Source organism: Phyllobates terribilis, unplaced genomic scaffold (assembly GCF_046119375.1).
Source record: "Phyllobates terribilis strain yellow unplaced genomic scaffold, ASM4611937v1 Scaffold_3__8_contigs__length_932513732, whole genome shotgun sequence".
Classification (NCBI taxonomy): Eukaryota; Metazoa; Chordata; class Amphibia; order Anura; family Dendrobatidae; genus Phyllobates; species Phyllobates terribilis.
The window spans coordinates 842,554,360-842,578,446 of NW_027362763.1; the positions used below are offsets into that span (position 1 = coordinate 842,554,360).

The 24,087-nt window shown below is 46.8% G+C and overlaps 1 protein-coding gene across 1 annotated transcript in view; it reads left to right on the forward strand.

The window, feature by feature from the left end:
* Positions 1 to 24,087, forward strand: part of DSTN (destrin, actin depolymerizing factor) — a 96,652-nt gene that overhangs the window by 65,871 nt on the left and 6,694 nt on the right. The window contains exon 2 of the mRNA XM_073672502.1: positions 11,794 to 12,065. Coding sequence (XP_073528603.1) covers positions 11,794 to 12,065 — 272 coding nt within the window. The remainder of the gene's footprint in view (positions 1 to 11,793; positions 12,066 to 24,087) is intronic.

A 24,087-nucleotide genomic window follows, 5' to 3' on the forward strand; every position in this document is an offset into this window, starting at 1 on the left:
GCACAAAAACAGCAGGTGCTTCAACGGATATCAAGTGCTCCTTTAAGTGGGCTCTCCTCCACATCAACTTCAACATCACAAATACTCCAGTCCTCAAAGGTGTCACCCCAATCGCACTTGCTTCCTCACAGCTCCCAAATCTCCAGCTGCCCGTCTGAGTATGAGGTAGAACAGATGGTTGAGTCTGCAGAGCTGTTTACTCATACTATAGCCTGGGAATCAGAGGTCGACTCCAGCGCTTCTGTGAATCCAGACGAGGAAATGATCTGCACTGATGCCCAGAATCTTTATGAGTCGGATCCAGGACCACACGCAGAAGATTCTGACCATAATGTAGACCCTCATTCCCAAACTGTAACTCCTGTTGGTGGAGACAATGAGGAAGACGATGATGAGACTCAAATACCTGATTGGAGCGACAACTTTAGTTTTTTGTCAGGGCAGGAACAGGTTGGCTCTGAGGACGACGGGTGTGATAACGCACAGGGTGATGATGATGAGGTTGGAGATCCCACTTACTGTCAACCCACAGTCAGCCAAGAGATGAGGTAAGCAGAGGAGGTGGAGGAAGATGCTAGTGACGACGAGATCAGGTTGCGCCTTCCTGGACAGAGACGTAGTACTGGAAGCATGTCAACAACTGCATCCTCAAACACAACTCTGCCTCTCACCACAAGTCGTGGTGGCTCTTCAGGTCGCATGGGTGCTAAGCCTTGCATAGCCTGGGCATTTTTTCAGATCGATAAAGATGACCCAACTCGTGTTATCTGTAACATTTGTCAGCAAAAGCTAAGTAGAGGCCAAAAAATACATAGTTTGAGTACTTCATGCATGAACCGGCACATGGACATGAAGCATAAGTTGCAGTGGGAAGCTCAGTGTGCTACAATGCGGCCTAGCCGGCCGGGCCAACCACCGTCTGCCACATCTTGTGCATCCGCGGCCTCTTCATCCTCTGTGACTGGGGGGACAGCAGTCATACCTGTTTTGGGGCGCAGACCTGCCACCTCTTTACCCGCAACAGCCAGCGTGATTGGCAGGTCATCATTTTCTTTGGAGGTGGGAACACCAGCTGGTGTTGAGCGCTGTCCGACATCGATAGCACCACCTTTGGATCAAGGCAACCTAACACGTCCGCCTGCATCTTCCTCACAGACCGGCAGTTTGCCGGGGACACCCTTATCAACCCCGTCTAAGCACAATAGCCAGCCCTCGGTCCCTCAGATGTGGACAAGTAAAAGACCATTTCCTCCTAGCCATGAGAAAGCTAAGAGGTTGAATTTCACCATCTGCAAGCTCTTGGCTACAGAAATGCTGCCTTTCCGCCTGGTGGACACAGAGGATTTTCGAGACCTTATGTCCGTTGCAGTGCCCCAGTACCAGATGCCCAGTCGGCACTACTTCTCAAAGAAAGGTGTGCCTGCGCTCCACCAGCATGTCGCACACAACATCACTGCTTCTTTGAGAAACTCTGTGTGTGACAGGGTGCATTTCACCACAGACACTTGGACGAGAAGGCATGGACAGGGGCGTTACATGTCGCTGACTGGGCACTGGGTAACTATGGTGACAGCAGGACAAGGGGCTGCTGTCCAAGTCTTGCCGTCCCCACGAGTTGTGCGTCAATCCTCTTTATGTCAAAGTTCCTCCACTGCTTCTGCCTCCTCAACCTCCTCTCGGTCTTCCACCTGCACCCAAAGCCTGTCTGGTCATGCCACAAGCTTTCTAACTGCGCAGAAGGGATCCTGCACACCTCCTTACTATGCTGGTAGTAGGGCTCAACGTCATCAGGCGGTTTTTACTTTGAAATGTCTGGGAAATGTGAGTCACACAGCTGAGGAGTTGTGGTCAGCTCTGGAGAACCAATTTCATGAATGGTTGTCTCCACTGGACCTGAAACCATGGAAGGCCGTGTGCGACAATGCTGCAAACCTGGGTGCGGCCCTTCGCCGGGGCAATGTCACACACGTGCCTTGCATGGCTCACGTGTTGAACCTGGTTGTCCAGCAATTTTTAGCCCACTATCCCAGACTAGATGGCCTTCTGCAGAGGGCACGGTCGCTGTGTGCTCACTTCCGCCGTTCGCATCCCGGAGCTCAGCGACTTACATCTCTACAGAAGTCGTTGGGCCTGCCACTTCACCGGCTAAAATGCGATGTGCCTACCCGGTGGAATTCAACTCTGCACATGTTGCAGCGACTGTGGCAGCACCGACAAGCCCTGGTGCAATACGTTCTGACGTATAGCCTGGGCCAACGAGATCCAGAGGTGGGGCAAATCACGCTGGAGGAGTGATCTCAGATCAGGGACCTATGCACCCTTCTGCACAGTTTTGAAATGGCGACGAAGATGTTTAGTGCTGACGATGCCATTATCAGCATGACTATTCCGGTGATTTACATGCTGGAGCACATGTTAATCAGAATTCGGAGTCAGGTGGTGGCACAAGAGGAGGTGGAGGAAGTAGAGGAGGAGGAGTTGTATGCGGAAGGGCTAACATCTGCAAGGTCCAGACGGTCGGCAGCACCAAGGCGGCAGGCATGTGAGGGTGGGGGAGATGGTTTTACCAGGGCGCATGGTAGCAGCCAAACTAGTGAGGAAGGTGCAGGAGCCCAGGAAGAAGTGGAGGACGAACTGATGGAAGACTCATCAGATGAGGGAGACCTTGATCACATTTCTGTTGTGCGAGGTTGGGGGGAGAGGACAGAGGAAGGAAGCATGATTGTTACCTCGCCACCAACACAACAGGGACTTGGTGCTCCTGGATGCACAACACACATGAGTGCCTTCTTGCTGCACTACCTGCAACATGACCCTCGAATTGTGAGAATTAGAAATAATCCTGACTACTGGGTGGCCACACTGTTAGATCCCCGGTACAAAAGTAAATTTGCAGAAATTATTCCTGCCATAGAAAGGGATGCACGCATGCAGGAGTACCAGCAGAGACTGTTGCAGAATCTTACATGTGCTTTTCCACAAAACACCAGTGGTGCACGTAGTGAATCTCACAGTTCCAACTTGCCAACCGTGGGACCGTCAAGTGTTCAGCACTCAAACCGTAACAGAACCACAGTATCTGCTGGTAACATCAATTTTGCGGAATCATTTCACCACTTTTTTAGCCCATCCTTTGCAAGGCCACAGGAGACAAGAAGTCTGACACATAGTCAACGCCTAGAGACGATGGTACAGGAGTATCTCCAAGTAAACATTGAAGCCATGACTGTGTCACTGGACCCTTGCTCTTTTTGGGCTTCCAATCTGGATAAATGGCCGGAGCTAGCCACTTACGCCTTGGAGATCTTGTCATGCCCCGCAGCCAGCGTTCTGTCTGAACGTGTGTTCAGCGCTGCTGGTGGTGTGCTGACAGATAAGCGCACGCGGCTCTCCACTGATAATGTAGACAGACTCACGTTCATAAAGATGAACAAATCATGGATCCGAAATGACTTTTCTACCCCTGTGTCATCCTGGGGAGAGTAAAAGCTTGATGATTGGTTAAAATCACCCTACCAACCGTTTTAAGCTTTCAAATTACTAATCATGTTTATCTGTATCTTGGCTGGAAAATAATTTGGGCTTTGTAGCAGTGTGCAGCGCTGATTCTATTAGGCCATCTATAATAAGCTCCACCAGATTTAAAATTACTAATCATGTTTATCTGTATCTTGACTGGAAAATAATTTGGGCTTTGTAGCAGTGTGCAGCACTGATCCTATTAGGCCATCTATACTAAGCTCCACCAGATTTAAAATTAATAATAATTTTTAGCTGCATCTAGCCCGGAAAATAATTTTGGGGCTCCGAGATGCGCAAGACACATAAGTGCCTTCTTGCTGCACTACCTGCAACATGACCCTCATATTGTCAGAATTCGAAGTAATCATGACTACTGGGTTGCCACACTCTTAGATCCCCCAAACTTTTCGATCAACCTTTTCATTTTAATAAAGACCAAAAAATGGTCATTTTTGAAATTATAAGCATTAGCAGGTTATTAGAAACTGAAATCAAACAGTTTTCAACTCAAAACTTTATTCTATTTGATGTTACATTTTCACATAGGACCCCTTGTTCGAAAGGAGCTTCTGAACTCTCTCGTCCATTGAATTTGTCAGGTTTTGGATGGTTTCTGCTTCAATTGCTTTGCATGAGGACAGAATACCCTCCCAGAGCTGTTGCTTAGATGTGAACTGCCTCCCGCCATCATAGACACTCCTTTTGATGATGCTCCAGAGGTTCTGAATGGGGTAGAGGTCAGGGGAGCATGGGGGTCACACCATAAGTTTGTCCCCTTTTATGCCCATATCAGCCAGAGATGCAGATGTTTTATGTGCAGCATGAGATGGTGCATTATCATGCAAAAAATGATCTTGCTGTGAAATACACGGTTCTTCTTCTTGAACCATGGCAGGAAGTGCTGTTTGAGAAAATCCACATACATTATGGAGTTCATCTTTAGCGCCTTCATGGATCCTAAAGGGGCCGACAATCTCTCTCCCCATGATTCCAGCCCAAAATATTACTCCACCTCCTCCTTGTTGGCGCTGTAGCCGTGTTTGCGTGGGGTGTCCATCAACCAGCCATCCTCCACTCCATCCATCAGGACCATCGAGCGCTGCATGGCACTCATCCGTGAACAAAACAGTTTTGAAATCAGTCTTCATGTAATATTTGGCCCACTGGGGCCGTTTCTGCTTGTGTGAAGTGGATAGAGGAGGTCGACAGGATGGCGTATGCACAGCTGCAAACCTCTGAAGGACCCTGCATCTTGTTGTTCGGGGGACGTTGGAGGCACCAGCAGCTTCAAAAACTTGTCTGCTGCTATGACAAGGCTTTTTGCCGCTGCTCTTTTAACCTGACGTAATTGCCTGTAGGAAAGACTCCTCAATTTGCCCTTATCAGCACGCACACGTGTGTACTGTGAATCAGCTACATACTTCTTGATTGCCAAGACACTTCATCCTGATCATCGCACAATGTTGATTGTAGTCATGCCTTGACCTTAACACTCCACAATTTGTTGCTTCTCAGCAGCCGACACATCCTTTTTCTTTCCCATTTTGGCAGAAAATGTAGGCTGCTTAATAATGTGAGACAGCCTTCTTAAGTAGTCTTGCCTTTCATTGGACACACCTGCCAAACTAATTAGCACAGGTGTCTGCAATTGCTTACAGTGATATAAAGAGCCCCGACACACATCACCATCAATGAGTTTAACTGACAAACAAACAAATTCTTCCCTTATCACTCCTAAACACTTTTTGCATAATAATTTGGAACACAGTGTACATGTGCTTTTCCACAAAACACCAGTGGTTCACGTAGTGAATCTTACAGTTCTAACTTGCCAACCGTGGTCTGTATGGAGTTGTTCAATAAAGGGCCCAAAATTAAGATAACATAGATGGGAGAGGTCTCTATGAATAGGAATTCCTAAGTATTTGATACCCTGTGAGGGCCAGGCAAAGGGAAAGTTGAACTGGATGGAATCCTATATGGATTTGGGGAGGGAGACATCGAGGGCCTCAGACTTCGCTGCATTGATTTTAAAATTTGACCATGTAACAAAGTGATCTATTTCAGCCATAACAGCATGGATGGATATATGTGATTGAGTGATATATACTAGGACATCATCAGCAAATAGAGAGCACTTGTACTCGGTGCCTCCCACCTCAATCCACCTAATATTGGGGTTATGGCGAATTGATGAGAGCAGGTGCTCCGTCACTAGGATGTATAAGAGAGGGGACAGAGGACATCCCTGCCTTGTCCCATTGGTGATTGTGAAAGGTGATGAAAATGTTCTGATGCGCCCCCTGGGCCTTGGGACACCCGGAGCCGGACCCTTTTTGGTGGATGCTGGTGGTTGTAGTCTTCGTGGCGGCGACCCGGTTCCGTGGCTCAGGGTGGTCAAACCAGTGGCGGAACTATTTATGTGGTTTTGATGTTTAAATGTCCGACTACGCCACCCGTGGATTGCGGTCAGAGTGAACCGCCGCTGCAGGGCACACCGCTGAGGCTGGTGTTGTGGGTGCAGCAGAGCGTAGCATAACTCCCCACGGGAGGAGTATAGCCTCAGGGCAGTGTATGCGGAGGATGGGGGTGATGGTGCAGGGCAGCAGCAGTAACGACACGGTGTCAGTGATGCAGTCCAGGGCCTTTACTCACAGTTCTTATTATCCAGACCACGTCTGCAGGTAACGGCTGCCCACGTCGTACTGTGCTCACCAGGTGAGGGGCTCAGACAACTCCCAGATAACTTTGGAGCGCTTCACAGGACCCCCTTTGTGTGTCCTTTGTCTGGCCTTTCTTACCAACCCTTCTGTCCGGCTGCCTCGGGCCTCCTCTTGGTAAACTTGGCGCCAGTTTCCCTGACCCTATGTGGTGCCTTCCTAGCGGGTGTAGCGAGGGGCTACGCCACATAAAATGTCACAGCCTCCGGTTTCTAGCTGAGGGTCGTTTCCTGCCTTCACTAGTTTCGGGGACCGGTCTCCCCCTTTGGCCTGACCCCTCCACGCAGGTGGATTCGGGCGTGCGGTGGCGACTCACCCGTCCGCACCCCTGGGATCCCTCCATTCCTCGTTCCTGGAGCCTTCTCCGCTCCTCTTCCTTCCTTCTCCCTCTTCCAGGCCTGGGCCTCTGTTACTAGGCCCGCCTCCGGAGCAGAGCTCATGCAGAGCCCCTGCTCCCTGCCACTTCTGCTCAGACTTCTCTGCACTGAACTAAGATGGTGCCCACCTTTTATACTCCCTTCTCAATGCACCCAGGAACTGCTTCCTCCCTGCTCCTGCACTACAGGGTTCCCCTTCCTCAGTGTTCCCTCCCCCCACTCCAGCCAGGGACAGGGACTGTCGTGCCCATCTCAGAGGCATATTGGTCGCCCTGCCCCACGGCAATGTGGTGTAATGCATGCAGGTGTCGGGTCCTGATCCACACTCCATCCTTACCTGAGAGTGAGATATCACACCTCTGGGTGAGGTGCAATACCTCTGTAGCAACCGAGCCCTCAGGGTGCTACAGTTCCATTTATCTTCAGCCTAGGTGACGTATTGTGATACAGGGCCGTGATTTTGGCTATAAAAGGGTCTCCTAGACCCCTACCCCAAGCTTTTTAAGAGAATCATATATGGCGTGCCAGGAGACTCTATGGAATGCTTTCTCAGCATCCACCGAGAGTATCTAATTACAAATTTTTAACTGCATCTAGCCCAGGAAATACTTTGTGCCTAGTAGCAGTGTCTGCTAGTCAGCGGATTATCCCGGCTGTTAAGCAAGCTACACCACCTGTAGTTTGGACACTTAATTTTTTCAAAGGAAATGCTTCGGGACCACGGGATACTCAGTGAAGAGCATCAGGAGGCACCCCAAGGCATAGAGGCTGGGACTGGCAGTAGGATGCATTGCAGTGGACAGCCGAGCTCGATCCTTATAAAAGCTTTTTAACTGCAGCAGCTTTAGTGGACGCTACTGGAGCTGGAATTACGCGGCTGCTGGCGTGAGACTTGCCCTCCAATAGATCCTTGTAAATGGATTTAAAGTGTATTCATTCAAATTAGAGAGACAATTTAAATTAAAAGCTTAGAGCTGCCTCCACCACAGGGGGGCTCGCTCGACCCACCAGCGGACAGGCACCAGTATTGGGAGAGGGGGGCTGGCCGTCAGGGTTCACCGCGGCTCTGGCACAAACCCGGCGACACGGAGGTGGCACGGGCAGGAGCGGACTGAACGTGTCGGCTTCTAACTTTTTGGATTTTAGAAGGGCATGACATGCCTATATCTGTGTCTCCCCCTCCTTTTACTCCTCCACCTCTTTTCTTTTCGCATGACTATATGTACTTGTCACTTTTCCATGTGTTAGTTGTGTCTTCTGAGCAGTTTGTCAGCTTTTGGACACCTTTGAAGGTGTTTTCTATGTGTTTTTGTTTGCCTGCCATTGGTTTTAACGGTGTTCGAAGGTGTTCGACGAACAGTTCGACGAACAGTTCGGCGAACACACGGGTGTTCGACGAACCGAACCGAACTCGAACACTACGGGGGTGGCTCAACACTACTTGTAGCTATGCTGCGGCCCTCGTCCCTGAGTAAAACGTCTTTGTGCTCACCCATATAGAAGGCAGCTTGGGCCGTCCTGGAGTGTCGCTCCCACGTGGCAGTGCTGGACCCTATGTGCTGCTGAGCCTCCGGGTGTCTGATGGGGCCAGGAGACCTGCAGTCTTCTGCCCTCCGGTTTCTGCTGCTGCGCCATCAGTGCCCCACAACCTCGGACTCTGGTGTCCGGTTCTTATACGCTCTCTGGGGTGAGCTGCCGTGCAGCTCCACTCCCCAGGTCTTTCCTCTTCACTGTCCTGTCTTCAACTCCTCACTAACTCTAAATAACCCCGCCTCCAGATTCCAGTTGCTAAGGGGAGGAGCTCCCCTTGCTGGCCTGGAGCCAGTAAAGTGTTGCATGCTAGTATACCTGATTAGGGGACCCCTGCTTGCTTCCAGGCATGGCATCACCTCTTGCAAGGGAGGCAATGCCACTGTGGCAAACGGACCCCTGGGGTGCCACACTATACAGCTGTCTGACTGCGCCCTTAAAGCAATAAACTAATGCATAGTCACTTCTTACCACTGTGGAACCAGTGCAGGGTGCTCCGGTGGTTAGTGATGAAGTATTGTTCTTTGGTTGCATGGCTGTTGTACTTAGGTGACTGGAATGGTACATCATCAGATATCCATCCGATGATGTGCACTGCCAGACACCTGACCATTCCTGTCACTCACAAGCATCAGTGATTAGATGATTGAAGAATAGGACATCATCGTATCTGGTCACAGCGGAGCTGTCTGCGTTGGATCCACCAGGGTGAGAGTGTGTGAGTATGCCCTAGTTTTTTGCTATAAAACAGTGTTTCCCAATTCCAGCCCTCAAGAGCCACCAACAGATCAAGTTTTCAGGATTACCTTAATATTTTGCACAGGCAATAATTCCATCACCGATGCAATTCTAAGGAAATCCTGAAAACCTGATCTGTTAGTAGCTCTTAAGGACTGGAGTTTGTTACATACATGGTTTTGGAACCACTGTGCCACGATCCAGGTAGAGCCTGGCGGTCCTTAGCTAAGCAACCACCTGGTTCTTCACTAGAGCCTCTGATGGTGTGGTTAGACTTGAACATAGGAGGACACGCCAGGTGCTGCTCTAGGACAGACCCCGGAGCCTCGGGAGGTGACCCCCAAGAGGGCAGGGAAACAGGATCATCCAGGAACTGGATAACAGGAGAGATGCGGCTGAATGACAGATGCTGGATCAGGCACGAGCAGGATAGGTACAAGAACACGGGATGGACTTGGGTACAGGATCACCGGTGCAGGTTCAGTCTGGATAGATGAGGTTAGCAATATAAGTGCGGCAAGGCGGGTCAGGCTTAGGACTAGGTAGAGACAGGACTGGCTCAGGTACGGGATTCAGCATGATAGACAGGATCTCGTACAGACTGGAAGGACAGGGTCAAATTCAGGGAACACAAGAACAGGGGCCTTACAACTTGGTTACAGGATTATACTCTGACTCTTGATGTTGCTAAGGCACCTCCCATTTGGGGAGGGTCTCTTAGGTACCTAATGTCTCCCAGCTGGCTGGGGACAATTTCAGATGCGTGTGACGCGCCCCCTGGGCCGCGTGTACACGTGTGTGAGTTACCCGGAGCCGGGTCTCTGGGGATTGTAGTCTCCGTGGCGGCGACCCGGTCCCGTGGCTCAGGGTGGTCAAACCAGTGGCGGTCTTGTATAAGTTTTAGGTTAATTGTCCGACTACGCCACCCGTGGATCGCGGTCAAGGTGTACCGCCGCTGCGAGGCAGACCGCTGAGGCCGGTGTTTTGTGCGCAGCAGAGAATGGGATAACTCCCCACGGGAGGAGTATAGCCCCAGGGCAGTAAGTGTGGATGATGGGAGTGATGGTGCACGGGCGTCCCAGTACTAGTAGTGCTGTATGCGGTGAGAAAGTACAGAGACGAGGTGTTGCAGTTCAGGCTCTTTACTCACATTTCTCATCCAGGTCACTTGTGCACAGGTAGGACCGCTTGAGCCCTTGAGCCGTGCTGCACCCACCAGGCAGGGGGCTCGACAAACCCCCAGGTAATTCCAGAGTGTGGCACAGGACACCCTTCTATCCTTTCGTCAGCCGTGCCCCACCAGTGACACTACTCTTGTCCAGCTGCCTCAGATCTTCTCCTGGGAGGGCTGGGTGCCCACTCCCCTGACCCTATGTGGTGTGCCTTCCTAGTAGGTGTAGTGAGGGGGTCGCACCAGTCAATGATCACGACCACCGGTTCTTGGTTAAGGATTAGTCACCTCCACCAACTTGGGATCCGGTACCCTGTTCTGCCAACCTGTCACCCGTAATCTTCTGGGTCCTTAGGGTTCCTTCTGCCTTCGTGTCTCTGGGGCCCTCTACACTTTGGGTATTTCTCTTTCTTTGCTGTTCCTTTCTGTTTCTGTTCCTTTCTGTTTCTGTTCCTTTGTTCTGGCTCCGGCCTTCACCCTAGGCCTGCTTCGTGGAGCTGGGCCCAGACTGAGCCACAGCTCCCTGTCAGCCCTCTCTGGCTGAACTCCTTCTCTCCCTGAACCTCTCAGAACTAAGATCGTGCCCACCTCATATACCTCCCTCTCTGTGTATAAGCCGAGGTGACTTACAACCAATGGGCTCCTACCTATGCCCAGAAACCGTCCCCTCCTGCTCCTACATCACTGGGTTTTCCTCCCCCCTCCCCACTCCAGCCAGGGACATGATCTGTCGTGCCTGCATTACTGTACTAATGGGAGCACCGTCGAGCTGTCCCCCGGAAATGGGGTGTGTGTGTGATGCATGCAGCTAAGTGAGTCCCGGTCCACACTCTATCCTTACCCGGGAGTGGAATATCACACCTCTGGTTGAGGAGCAATACCCCTGTAGCGGCCGAACCCTCGGGGCGCTAACGCGCATGCGACCCCTTTAGGAAACAGGCAGCGCACGCACCCTAAGCATTCTCCCAGGAGACCTGCATGCCTTAGTCAGGTCCTAGCAGGAAATAGACACTGCAAGAGCGTGGGCAGGTAAGTGAACACGCCGGCGTCCCTGCTGGGAGGAGGAAGGTGACACGTGCAAAGGCGCCGGCACTGCTCTAAAAGTGTTATGGAACCCTGCTTTAAAGCATGCTAGTGTTTTTTACTTTTACATGTTGGACAACCCCTTTGACAATTAAAATTTTATTATAATGCTGCATGCCCACTTTAGTACCTGCAGGCATTGTATGCTTATTAACTTGTCAGGCCCCCATATACATCAGATGGCTGTCTTCTGAACGATTCAGTCACTTCGGTCATCCCTCCCATACACAGGAGAGCTCGTAAGGCCGAGCGCTCCTGTGTTCTCTCTATGCTTGACCATTGTGATTGGCATTCCGAAATTGGATATGCCCAATCAACATCTTCCCCAACAATCAGTTGGCCGGCATCCCCATGCACATTAGACCATTTTCCAAACCTGTTGACATCGGCACATTTAGCTGACATTAGCCTAATGTGTATGGGGTGTCTTTAAGCTTTAGGTTATTTTTTTTTTTTTTTAATAATCATTTTATGTATGTGTTCACTTACATGTACATTTCCTCTAAGCTCTATTTACTTCCACCAGTGCTGAAACACACAAGTAATTAGCTTGCGAATTTACTTCTTCTGGTCAATGGAGCTATATGGGTGAACAGGTTCTTTGTACAGTGTTATGGACCATTAGTAATTGTGTATTTTGCTTTTTATACAGGCATCAGGGGTCCAAGTTGATGACTCAGTCGTCTTTTTATTCCAAGAAATGAAGCTCAAAAAGTCTGGGAAGAAAGCTGTTTTCTTTGGCTTCAGTAGTGATGAGAAATACATCATTGTGCAAGAGGGGAAAGAAATTTTGTCGGATGACTCTGCTAATTTTTTCCCACGTTTAAAAGCATTATTCCCTGAAAACAAATGTTGTTATGCCTTGCTGGATATTCACTATATTACTGGAGAATCAAAAAAACAGGACCTGATTTTTGTTATGTGGTAAGTTGACGGTTCCAAGAATGGGGAGTACTACATAATTATTACTCTTGGAGGGACTATATAATGGTTATTCTCATAGTCTCTCCTTACATCAATGTTCTGGATAATTCTAGATATGAAATAGTGCTGTAACTATAAAGCATCAGTTAAATCTGGGCCCTATTTTCTGAGATACATCTAAGGCCACGGCCCCACTATCGGTATTTGGTCACTATTCGGTCAGTATTTTTTCTCAGGAGTGGGAGCCAAAACCAGGAGTGGGTGATAAATGCAGAATTGGTGACTTGTTTCTATTATACCTTTTCTCTGATTGTTCCTCACCTGGTTTTGCCTCCCACTCCTGAGAAAAAATACTGACCGAATACTGACCAAATACTGATAGTGAGGATGTGGCCTTAGGCTGGATTCATACGAGTATATTTCGTAGTTCGTATACAGACCGCAATGCCCGAACTGAAAGCGGATCTTGAACTTTCAATCTCATACGTGTCTATGAGGCTTTGAGTCCAGGTTGGGAGACCTCCAGTCAGTTCATGCTTTGCGGTCTGTATACAGGCTGTGAAATACACTCATGCGAACCTGCCTAAAGCTGGCAATGTATAGTGGGTACGGAAAGTATTCAGACCCCTTTAAATTTTTCACTCTTTGTTTCATTGCAGCCATTTGGTAAATTCTAAAAAGTTCATTTTTTTCTCATTAAAGTACACTCTGCACCCCATCTTGACTGAAAAAAAACAGAAATGTAGAAATTTTTGCAAATTTATTAAAAAAGAAAAACTGAAATATCACATGGTCATAAGTATTCAGACCCGTTGCTCAGTATTGAGTAGAAGCACCCTTTTGAGCTAGTACAGACATGAGTCTTCTTGGGAATGATGCAACAAGTTTTTCACACCTGGATTTGGGGACCCTCTGCCATTCTTCCTTGCAGATCCTCTCCAGTTCCGTCAGGTTGGATGGTGAATGTTGGTGGACAGTCATTTTCAGTTCTCTCCAGAGATGCTCAATTGGGTTTAGGTCAGGGCTCTGGCTGGGCCAGTCAAGAACAGTCACAGAGTTGTTCTGAAGCTACTCCTTTGTTATTTTAGCTGTGTGCTTAGGGTTATTGTCTTGTTGGAAGGTGAACCTTCAGTCAAGTCTGAGGTCCAGAGCACTCTGGAAGAGGTTTTCATCCAGGATATCTCTGTACTTGGCCGCATTCATGTTTCCTTCAATTGCAACCAGTCGTCCCGTCCCTGGAGCTGAAAAACACCCCCATAGCATGATGCTGCCACCACCATGTTTCACTGTTGGGATTGTATTTGGCAGGTGATGAGCAGTCCCTGGTTTTCTCCACACATACCGCTTAGAATTATCACCAAAAAGTTCTATCTTCGTCTCATCAGACCAGAGAATCTTATTTCTCATAGTCTGGGAGTCCTTCATGTGTTTTTGAGCAAACTCTATGCGGGCTTTCATATGTCTTGCACTGAGGAGAGGCTTCCGTCGGGCCACTCTGCCATAAAGGCCCGACTAGTGGAGGGCTGCAGTGATAGCTGAGTTTGTGGAACTTTCTCCCATCTGCATCTTTGGAGCTCAGTCACAGTGATCTTGGGGTTCTTTTATACCTCTCTCTCCAAGGCTCTTCTCCCACGATTGCTCAGTTTGGATGGGCTGCCAGGTCTAAGAAGACTTCTGGTGGTCCCAAACTTCTTCCATTTAAGGATTATGGAGGCCACTGTGCTCTTAGGAACCTAGAGTAATGCAGAAATTCTTTTGTAACTTTGGCCAGATCTGTGCCTTGCCACAATTCTGTCTCTGAGCTCCTTGGGCAGTTCCTTTGAGTTCATGATTCTCATTTGGTCTGACATGCACTGTGAGCTGTGAGATCTTATATAGACATATGTGTGCCTTTCCAAATCAAGTCCTATCAGTTTAATTAAACACAGCTGGACTCCAATGAAGGAGTAGAACCACCTCAAGGAGGATCACAAGGAAATAGACAGCATGCGACTTAAATATGAGTGTCTGAGCAAAGGGTCTGAATACTTATGTCCATGTGATATTTCAGTTTTTCTTTTTTAATAAATTTGCAAAAATGTCTTCATTTCTGTTTTTTTTCAGTCAAGATGGGGTGCAGAGTGTACTTTAATGAGAAAAAAATGAACTTTTTAAAATTTACCAAATGGCTGCAATAAAACAAAGAGTGAAAAATTTAAAGGGGTCTGAATACTTTCCGTACCCACTGTCTATTAGATAACGGTCAGTCAAATAGTGGTTTGGCTAACTGCTATTTCTCCTGAATCCTCCATATACAGAAACACTCAGCTCAGCCATTCTTGTTCATATGTTCTTTATGGGGAGAAGCAGAGGAAGCCAATGCCAGAGTGATCTGACAGTAGCTTATCTTCCCAAAAAAACAAAAGGATTGGATAGTTGAATTCAAAACCACCTGATTCTTAGGCCCCTTGACATAATATCTTCTGGGATAGTTGGTAGGTCTCCAAACATGTTAGATGGTCAGTCAATCCCTACGCGTACAAATCTCATGTTTCCTCCAGTGGCAGGAGTGTAAGGAGAGCATATTATAATTAATTCACTATGTACATACAAAGGCAGCATCTCATCATTATATAGTTATTATTATATAAATTTGTGATTGAGAGTAATATAATATTTGCCAGTAGCTGAACAGTGGGACCCCAGAGTCAAAATTACTGGTGGCCCTTGGCACCCCAATCTGACACTGGAGCCAGCGCGTTTTGGACAGTAAAGGGCCAAATGATCATTTGTGGGTTTTTTCAAGTCACATTTCTTTTTCTACCTTATGTTATTCGCTGGCACACCTAGTTAATAAATTTTGCACAAAGTAAAAAATGTTCCTTTTTTCTGTGTTTAACGATTTTATTAAGACTTTTAGAGCAAAGAGGTGCATTTTTTTCAAAATTTTGCAAAAATTGCAGGCATATATAAAATCACTCCAAGGGTGAACGGGAGTACATTTACAACAAATTTTGATTCTCTATTGGGTTAAGGTCAGGCGAGTTTGCTGGCCAATCAAGCACAGTGATACTGTTGTTTTTAAACCAGGTATTGGTACTTTTGGCAGTGTGGACAGGTGCCAAGTCCTGCTGGAGAATGAAATTTCCATCTCCAAAAAGCTTGTTGGCAGAGGGAAGCATGAAGTACTCTAAAATGTCCTGGTAGATGGCTACCCTGACTTTGGTCTTGATAAAACACAGTGGACATACACCAGCAGATGACATGGCTCCCCAAACCATCACTGATTGTGGAAACTTCACACTAGACCTCAAGCAGCTTGGATTGTGTGCCTCTCCACTCTTCCTCCAGACTCTGGGACCTTGATTTCAAAATGAAAATTGGAACTCTGGGACCTTGTGGAGCGTGTCAATGACTGCCTTCTGGACATCTGTCAAGTCAGCCTTCTTCCCCATGATTGTGGTGCCTACTGAAACAGACTAAGGGACCTTTTTAACCCCCTTAATAACATCTGACATACTAATACGCGTCTGTGCCCTGGGACTTAAGACCCAGACCCGTATTAGTACGTCATCGCGATCGCGCGCGCACACAGGCTGTGCGGGCGCGATCGCCGCCGGGTGTCAGCTGATTGTCACAGCTGACACCCGGTACTATGTGCAGGGAGCGGTCCTGCACCGCTCCCAGCACATTAACCCCCGCTATGCTGCGATCGAAGTCGATCGAAATCGATCGCGGCATTGCGGGGGCAAGGGGAGGTGATCGGCGATACTCACCTCCTCTTCCGGCTTCCAGCGCAGTCTGCAAAGGCTTCCCGGGTGTTGCCATGACGACCCGATGTCGTCATGACAACATCCGGGTCACCAGAGAGCAGGAAGATTGCTTGGACATGCGCAGTGCATCTCCAAGCAATCTTCACACTGTGCACTTCTGACAGCCTTCATGGCATAGGGATGGTGCTCCATTCCTGTGCCATGCAGGCGATCAGAAAAAAAAAAGTGAAAGTCCCAGAGTGGGACAAAGTAATAAAGTGTATAAACTGTGTGAAAGTGGAAAAAAAAAAAAAAATGTGCAAATATATTATAAAAAAATAAAAAAAATAATACACCAAAAATAAAAATATAATGTACCCATCAATAAATATTATTATAAAAAAAACAAAAAAAAAAACAATAAAAGTACACATATTTGGTATCGCCGCATCCGGAACAACCTGACCTATAAAACTGTCCCACTAGTTAACCCCTTCAGTGAACACGGTAAAAAAAAAAAAAAAAAACCGAAGCAAAAAACAATGCTTTATCACCATACCGCCAAACAAAAAGTGGAATAACACGTGATCAAAAAGACGCATATAAGTAAAAATGATACCGCTGAAAACGTCATCTCGTCCCGCAAAAAACAAGCCGCAATACAGCTCCATCAGCCGAAAAATAAAAGAGTTATAGCTCTCAGAATAAAGTGATGCTAAAAAATATTTTTTTCTATAAAATAGCTTTTATTGTGTATAAGCGCCAAAACATAGAAAAATGATACAAATGTGGTACCGCTGTAAACGTACTGACCCGAAGAATAGAGCTACCTCATCAATTTTACCACACGCAGAACAGAATAAAAAAAAAAAAAAAAACAATTCCTGAATTGTTGGTTTTTGTTTATTCTGAATCCCAAAAATCGGAATAGAAAGCGATCAAAAAATGTCACGTGCCTGAAAATGGCACCAATAACAACGTCAAGTCATCCCGCAAAAAACTAGCCGTCACATGACTGTCTGCCAAAATCTGGAAAAATTATAGCTCTCAAAATATGGCGATGCAAAAACTAGATTTTACAAAAAATGCGTCTTTAAGTGTGTGACAGCTGTCAGTCATAAAAACCCCATATGATTCTGGCATTGGTGTAATCACACCGACCCGAAGAATAAAGTCATCTAATCACTTATACCGCACAAGGAACGGCGTCAAAAATAAACTCTAGCGTTAGGGCTGGGTTTGGGGCTAGGGTTGTGCTGGGGCTAGGGTTGTGCTGGGGCTAGGGTTGTGCTGGGGCTAGGGTTGTGCTAGGGTTAGGGCTGGGGTTGGGATTTTTTTCAAAAGTAAGAAAAAAAGATGACGATATGGCGACTAGTGTTGAGAGCAAGTGCTCGCTACTTGAGTTTGCATCGGGTGCTCTGGTATGCATTGAGTATCGTGGGTATTTGAGTGACATGCTCGAGTCTCTGCCCCATATGCTTCGCGGCCAAAAAACTTTACGGGGATTGCCTGCCATGCACGAGCGATCCCCGCATGTTTTTTTTTGGGTGTCTAATAACCGTGAAACATGCGGAGCAGGGACTCGAGCATGTCACTCAAGCACACGCTGTACATGGTGTATACCTGAGTACCCGATGCAAACTCAAGTAGCGAGCACTTGCGCTCAAGAATAATGACAACTTATTCAATATGATGACCTAATGTAAACAAATTCTGTGCCATACCTCTGGGTTCAAAATGTTCACTATACACCTTAAAAAAATCCTTGAGGGGTATAGTTTCCAAAATGGGGTCACTTGTGGGGGAGCTCCAATGTTTGGGCACACAGGGACTCTCTAAATGCAACATGGTATCCGCTAACAAATTGAATGGAAAATCGGCTCAAATTGTTAGCGGACACCACATTGCGTTTGGAGAGCCCCTCTGTGCCCAAACTTTGGAGCTCCCCCACAAGTGACCCCATTTTGGAAACTAGACCCCCCAAGGCACCTTTCTAGATGCATAGTGAGCACTTGGAACCCCCAGGTGCTTCACAAATTGATTCGTAATAATGAAAAAGTGAAAAAAAAAACACTTTTTCATTTTTATGAATCAATTTGTGAAGCACCTGGGGTTCCAAGTGCTCACTATGAATCTAGATAGGTGCCTTGGGGGGTCTAGTTTCCAAAATGGGGTCACTTGTGGGGGAGCTCCAATGTTTCGGCACACAGGGACTCTCCAAATGCAACATGATATCCGCTAACAAATTGTCGGCTCAAATTGTTAGCGGATATCATGTTGCATTTGGAGAGTCCCTGTGTGCCCAAACATTGGAGCTCCCCCACAAGTGACCCCATTTTGTAAACTAGACCCCCCAAGGCACCTATCTAGATGCATAGTGAGCACTTGGAACCCCAGGTGCTTCACAAATTGATTCATAAAAATGAAAAAGTGTTTTTTTTTTCACTTTTTCATTATTACGAATCAATTTGTGAAGCACCTGGGGGTTCCAAGTGCTCACTATGCATCTAGAAAGGTGCCTTGGGGGGTCTAGTTTCCAAAATGGGGTCACTTGTGGGGGAGCTCCAAAGTTTGGGCACAGAGGGGCTCTCCAAACGCAATGTGGTGTCCGCTAACAATTTGAGCCGATTTTCCATTCAATTTGTTAGCGGATACCATGTTGCATTTAGAGAGTCCCTGTGTGCCCAAACATTGGAGCTCCCCCACAAGTGACCCCATTTTGGAAACTAGACTCCCCAAGGCACCTATCTAGATGCATAGTGAGCACTTGGAACCCCTAGGTGCTTCACAAATTGATGCGTAAAAATGAAAAAGTGTTTTTTTTTCACTTTTTCATTTTTACGAATCAATTTGTGAAGCACCTGGGGGTTCCAAGTGCTCACTATGCATCTAGAAAGGTGCCTTGGGGGGTCTAGTTTCCAAAATGGGGTCACTTGTGGGGGAGCTCCAAAGTTTGGGCACACAGGGGCTCTCCAAACACAACATGGCGTCCGCTAATTATTCAAGCAAATTTTACAATCAAAAAGTCAAATGGCGCTCCTTCCCTTCCGAGCCCTGCCGTGCGCCCAAACAGTGTTTCTTCCCCAAATATTGGGTATCTGCGTGCCCAGGGGAAATTGCACAACAAATTTTGGGGTCCATTTTTTCTTTTTACCCCTGTGAAAATAAAAAAAATTGGGTCTAAAGTAACATTTTTGTGAAAAAAGTTAAATGTTCATTTTTTTCTTCCACATTCAAAAAATTCCTGTGAAGCACCTGAAGGGTTAATAAAGTTCTTGAATGTGGTTTTGAGCACCTTGAGGGGTGTAGTTTTTATAATGGTGTCACTTTTGGGTATTTTCTGTCATAAAGACCTCTCCAAGTGACTTCAAATGTGATGTGGTCCCTAAAAAAATAGTTTTATAAATTTTGTTGGAAAAATGAGAAATCGCTGGTCAACTTTTAACCCTTATAGCTCCCTAACAAAAAAAAATTGTGGTTCCAAAATTGTGCTGATGTAAAGTAGACATGTGGGAAATGTTATTTATTAACTCTTTTGTGTGACATATCGCTCTGATTTCAGGGCTTAAAAATTCAAATTTTGAAAATTGCAAAATTTTCAAAATTTTCGCCAAATTTCCATTTTTTTCACAAATAAACGCAAGTGATATCGAAGAAATTTTTCCACAATCATGAAGTACAATATGTCACGAAAAAACAATCTCAGAATCAGGGGGATCCGTTGAAGCGTTCCAGAGTAATTACCTCATAAAGTGACAGTGGTCAGAATTGTAAAAATTGGCCCGGTCATTAACGTGCAAACCACCCGCGGGGCTTAAGGGGTTAAATGGTTAGGAAGCCTTTGCAGGTGTTTTTTGTTAATTATTCAAATCTGCTGAGATAATGACCTTTGTGTTTTAATTGGATGTAAGCCATAATCATCAGCATTAACAGGAATAAACACTTGAAATAGATCACTCTGTTTGTAATCACTCTGTAATATGAGTTTCACTTTTTGTATTGAAAAACTGACATAAATTAACTTTTTGATGACATTCTAATTTAGTGAGATGCACATATATATAATTATATATCTATATATATATATATATATATATATATATATATATATATATATATATATATATATATATACAGTACAGACCAAAAGTTTGGACACACCTTCTCATTTAAAGATTTTCCTGTATTTTCATGACTATGAAAATTGTACATTCACACTGAAGGCATCAAAACTATGAATTAACACATGTGGAATTATATACTTAACAAAAAAGTGTGAAACAACTGAAAATCTGTCTTATATTTTAGGTTCTTCAAAGTAGCCACATTTTGCTTTGATGACTGCTTTGCACTGTATCTTGTTGCAGTGTCAGTTCCTGTCTGAACACTCTCCTAGCCTGTTTGTCCGCCTCTCTGGGGGCCATATACCCAGACTCGCTCCTGTATCTTGTTGCTGTGTCAGTTCCTGTCTGAACACTCTCCTAGCCTGTTTGTCTCTGTGTCCGTACCTTCCCTTTTCCTGCAGTCTCTGAACCTGCACCTAACTTCTACTCGTTGTCTCTGTACTTCTGTTGTGAGTTTGGAGTCCACTCGCTACTTCATTGCAAGTACCTTGTGTGTATCTGGTTCTGCTTGTCCCTTCCAGTCTGTTCAGTGTGAACAGAGCCCTGTCCTCTCTGCTCTTCCTTGCTCACCGCTCCGGCGGTTCCTCTCTGCTCTGCCTTGCTCCCCGCTCCGGCGGTTCCTCTCTGCTCTGCCTTGCTCACCGCTCTGGCGGCTCCTCTCTGCTCTGCCTTGCTCACCGCTCCAGCGGTTTCGCCCTGCATTGCCTTGCTCACCGCTCCGGCGGTATCTCTCTGCTCTGCTTTGCTCACCACTCCGGAGGTTCCTCCTTCTCTGCCTTGCTCACCGCTCCGGCGGTTTCGCCCTGCTCTGCCTTGCTCACCGCTCCGACGGTATCTCTCTGCTCTGCTTTACCCACCCCTCCGGTGGTTCCTCTCTGCTCTGCTTGTCTACGGTTCTGTCCCTGAATCCCAGTCGGTACTGGACCCTATCCAGCCTGCGCTCCAACCTGCTAGTGCCTCCCTGTCGGCACTCCAGCAGTGCCTGCCAATACCCACCTGTCTGTGTGCCAGCCTAACCTGCCTGTTCCTGTATTCCCCGGTGTGGGTCAACAGCCGTGTCCAGGGTCTGACCTGGAGTAGCACCTGGTCCCTCTGTCCGATTCCTCCTTGGTGCACGGAGTCGATTGTGTCGCCGTGCGACCTTGGTTGGATCGGGTTGATACTTAGTTACGCCCCTCCAGGCAATCCTTGGTTCATGGTACAGTGGGATCACTAATCACATGCACGCCAGTCAGTCCAGGCGTGTGCATAACAGAATCCCAGTGACACACTGCAGCTAGTGTTTGGCTGAAGAGGTCACAGGCCCATCAAGCCAGAATCGGATATATGGAGATCGGTGAGAGGATCAGGGCAGCATTAGGGGTGCAGGGGTATATGTAAGCTTACAATACTTTTATTCTTTTTAGGCAATCTGTATAAGTTAAAAAAAAAAACTTCAGGAACAGACAACCCCTTAAAAACCTGAAACTCGTTAGCTGTAGTAAATCTTCAATCTGATGCATATCTTGACAGCTTGCACCTCTCGGGGCTCATTCAGATATCAGTTATTTTTCTCACACGCAAAAAAACATTCTGAGTTTCATCCGAGTTATTGATCGGATTTTCAGTTATTGTGTCATTTTTTTTAAAAAGAAAAAACAAAACTGGAGGTTTTTCCAGTTTTACTTAACAAACAGGTCATGAAAAACGGACAGCAGATGGTTGGCACCCGAGTGCTGTTCTATTTTTTCACAGACTCATAGACTTGCATTGGCGACTTTGATCCAAAACTCTGCTCAATATCGGACATAACTCCACTATTTTGTGTGAACCACTTGGTTCAAAAATACTCGGACATGTGAACACCTCCATAGATCACAATAGGTACAAATGCTAATTGTGGAAAACACGGATGGAACTCGTAAGAGAAAAACAAACATCTGAATGAGCACTTAGTCTATGCCAGGAGTTGTAATTACCAAACTCAGCAAGCAAGGGTCCAATCATAACAATTCCCTTAAATTTACAGAAGTGATTCAGTATATTTACGTAAATAATTACTTTTTCTGAGGTCCACACTGTCAGATTGAACATTTCCTAGGTCTACAATAAAACTTAGATGGGTATCACCATTTGAAGAATTAACCACATGAACTGCCCACTGTATAAAGTCTGTAGCTAGCACCAAAGAAAATGAAGCTGTAAACGCAAAACGTGCAGTGGGTGAAGGTGGCTGACTGCATAATAGGGATCTTTGCGGTCATGTTGTTTTGTCTTCCTTGATGTCGGTCACATTTGCGCTATATACTGTATTGGGGATACTCAGAGGTCCATTACTATTTTGTGACTTGTTCATCTGACACCTAGGTACTTTAATAGAATCTGTACAATATTCTCTGCATGCAGGTAGCCTACATTCTCTAATTTTTCTCTTTTATATATATATATATATATATATATTTTTTTTTTTATTTTGTTTGTGATATTTATTTTATCATTTAATATCACATCTTTTTAAATTGATCAATAAAATTATTAGATTATTTTCATCATTCTAAGTCTTGCACTCATTCTATTTTCTTTGGAACATTGATGCCATATATAAAGTTTATGCCATAAAATGTATGATATATGCTGGTCCCACCTCCAGAACTTACATCTAATCAAATAATGGGGGGGAAGTGGGAAGATTTCACCTTTTGCCTTATTTGTGCTCTAGAAATAGAACAAAAGATGATGCTCGCATATGGCTATCGCACTTGTAGACTCAAGGGCTGGAACTGCTCAGTATTTCCCTACTGTCATAAAATTAAAAAGAAGATAGTCGAACACACGCAGGGCTACCTCTCTCCCCAAGGCCGCAGGTTGTAGTCCCCAGTAGTGATGAGTGAGAGTGCTCGTTTAACCCTTCAAATGAGCACACTTGGGTACTCGCCGAGTAGTTTTGGTGTGCTTGGCTTCTATGTTTGATCCGCCGCGGCTGCATGTGACACGCCCCCTGGGCTGTGTGGTACTCAGTAGCTGGGCCGGTCGGTGCTGGGGGATGTCACGGTGGCAGTGACCCAGTCTGTGACCCAGGGCGGTCAATTAAAGGGAAAAGTAAAAGGGGAATAAAGTTTTTAGAGATAATGTTCGTGACGCCACCTGTGGTATGCAGCTATATGGGGCTGCTGCTGCGGTGCAGATCCACTGGAGCTGATGGTGACGCAGCAGAGTTGGTTCAGCTCTCCACAGGCAGAGCTAAGCTCGAGGGCAGGAAATGATAAATTGTATGAGGTAGATGTTGCTGGTGCTGTGTAGTGCTGGGCTGGTGATGGCGCAGCAATTATTCAAGGACACAGTGGGGTGCAGTCTTCAGATTTTACTCACAGTTAATAAGTTCCTCAGGTTACACTTTCCGGATTATAACCGCCCACGTCATCCTGTGTCCTCGGGGTAGTGATCCAGCAAACTCTCAGGTATTTCAGGAGCACTTGCATGGGACCCCGTTCTATGTACCTTTCTCGGTCGTCTCACTACGCTGGCACTCACCCTCCTGCCCTGCGCCTTACAATCAGTGTCCCAAGCCAGTGACCTCGGGCCTTGTTGGGCGACTTGCAATCCCCTGGACCCTCTGTGGCCACCTTTTCGGTGATTTAATTGTGGCTGTTGGCTGCGGCACCTTGAAAATGCAGCAGCCTCCGGTTGTCTAGCTGAGCCTGGTTGTTCTCCTCTAGTTTAGGGGCCGGTCCCCTCTCTGCAGCCTGATCCCTCCACATTAGAATGAATTTGGCGCACGGGTGGCCTCTGCACTCACCGTGCCTCTGGGATCCCCTCTGTTTTTCCTGGAGCCCTTCTCACTGCTCCTCTCTTCTCTATTTCCTTCTCCTGGGCCTCTCTCACTGGGCCCTGCTCCTTTCTCCACTCCTTCTGAGCAGAGCTCCTCCTGAGCTCCTGCTCCCAGCTCACTCTGCACTCCTACTCCAAGCATTGGAGCAGGAGACTGGCTGAACTGCTGCCCTTGCTCCCCTGAGCAGGACTCTCTCTAGAACCTTCCACCCTCCTTTTTATACTCCTACCCTCTCTGCTCCACTGAACCTCTTCCTCCACCCACCTCCTCTACCTAGTTCCACCCTTCAGCTGGGACCAGGGACTGTGCTCTCCCTTAGAAGCAATCTCGCCCTTCCCTACTGAAGTGGAGTGTATTGG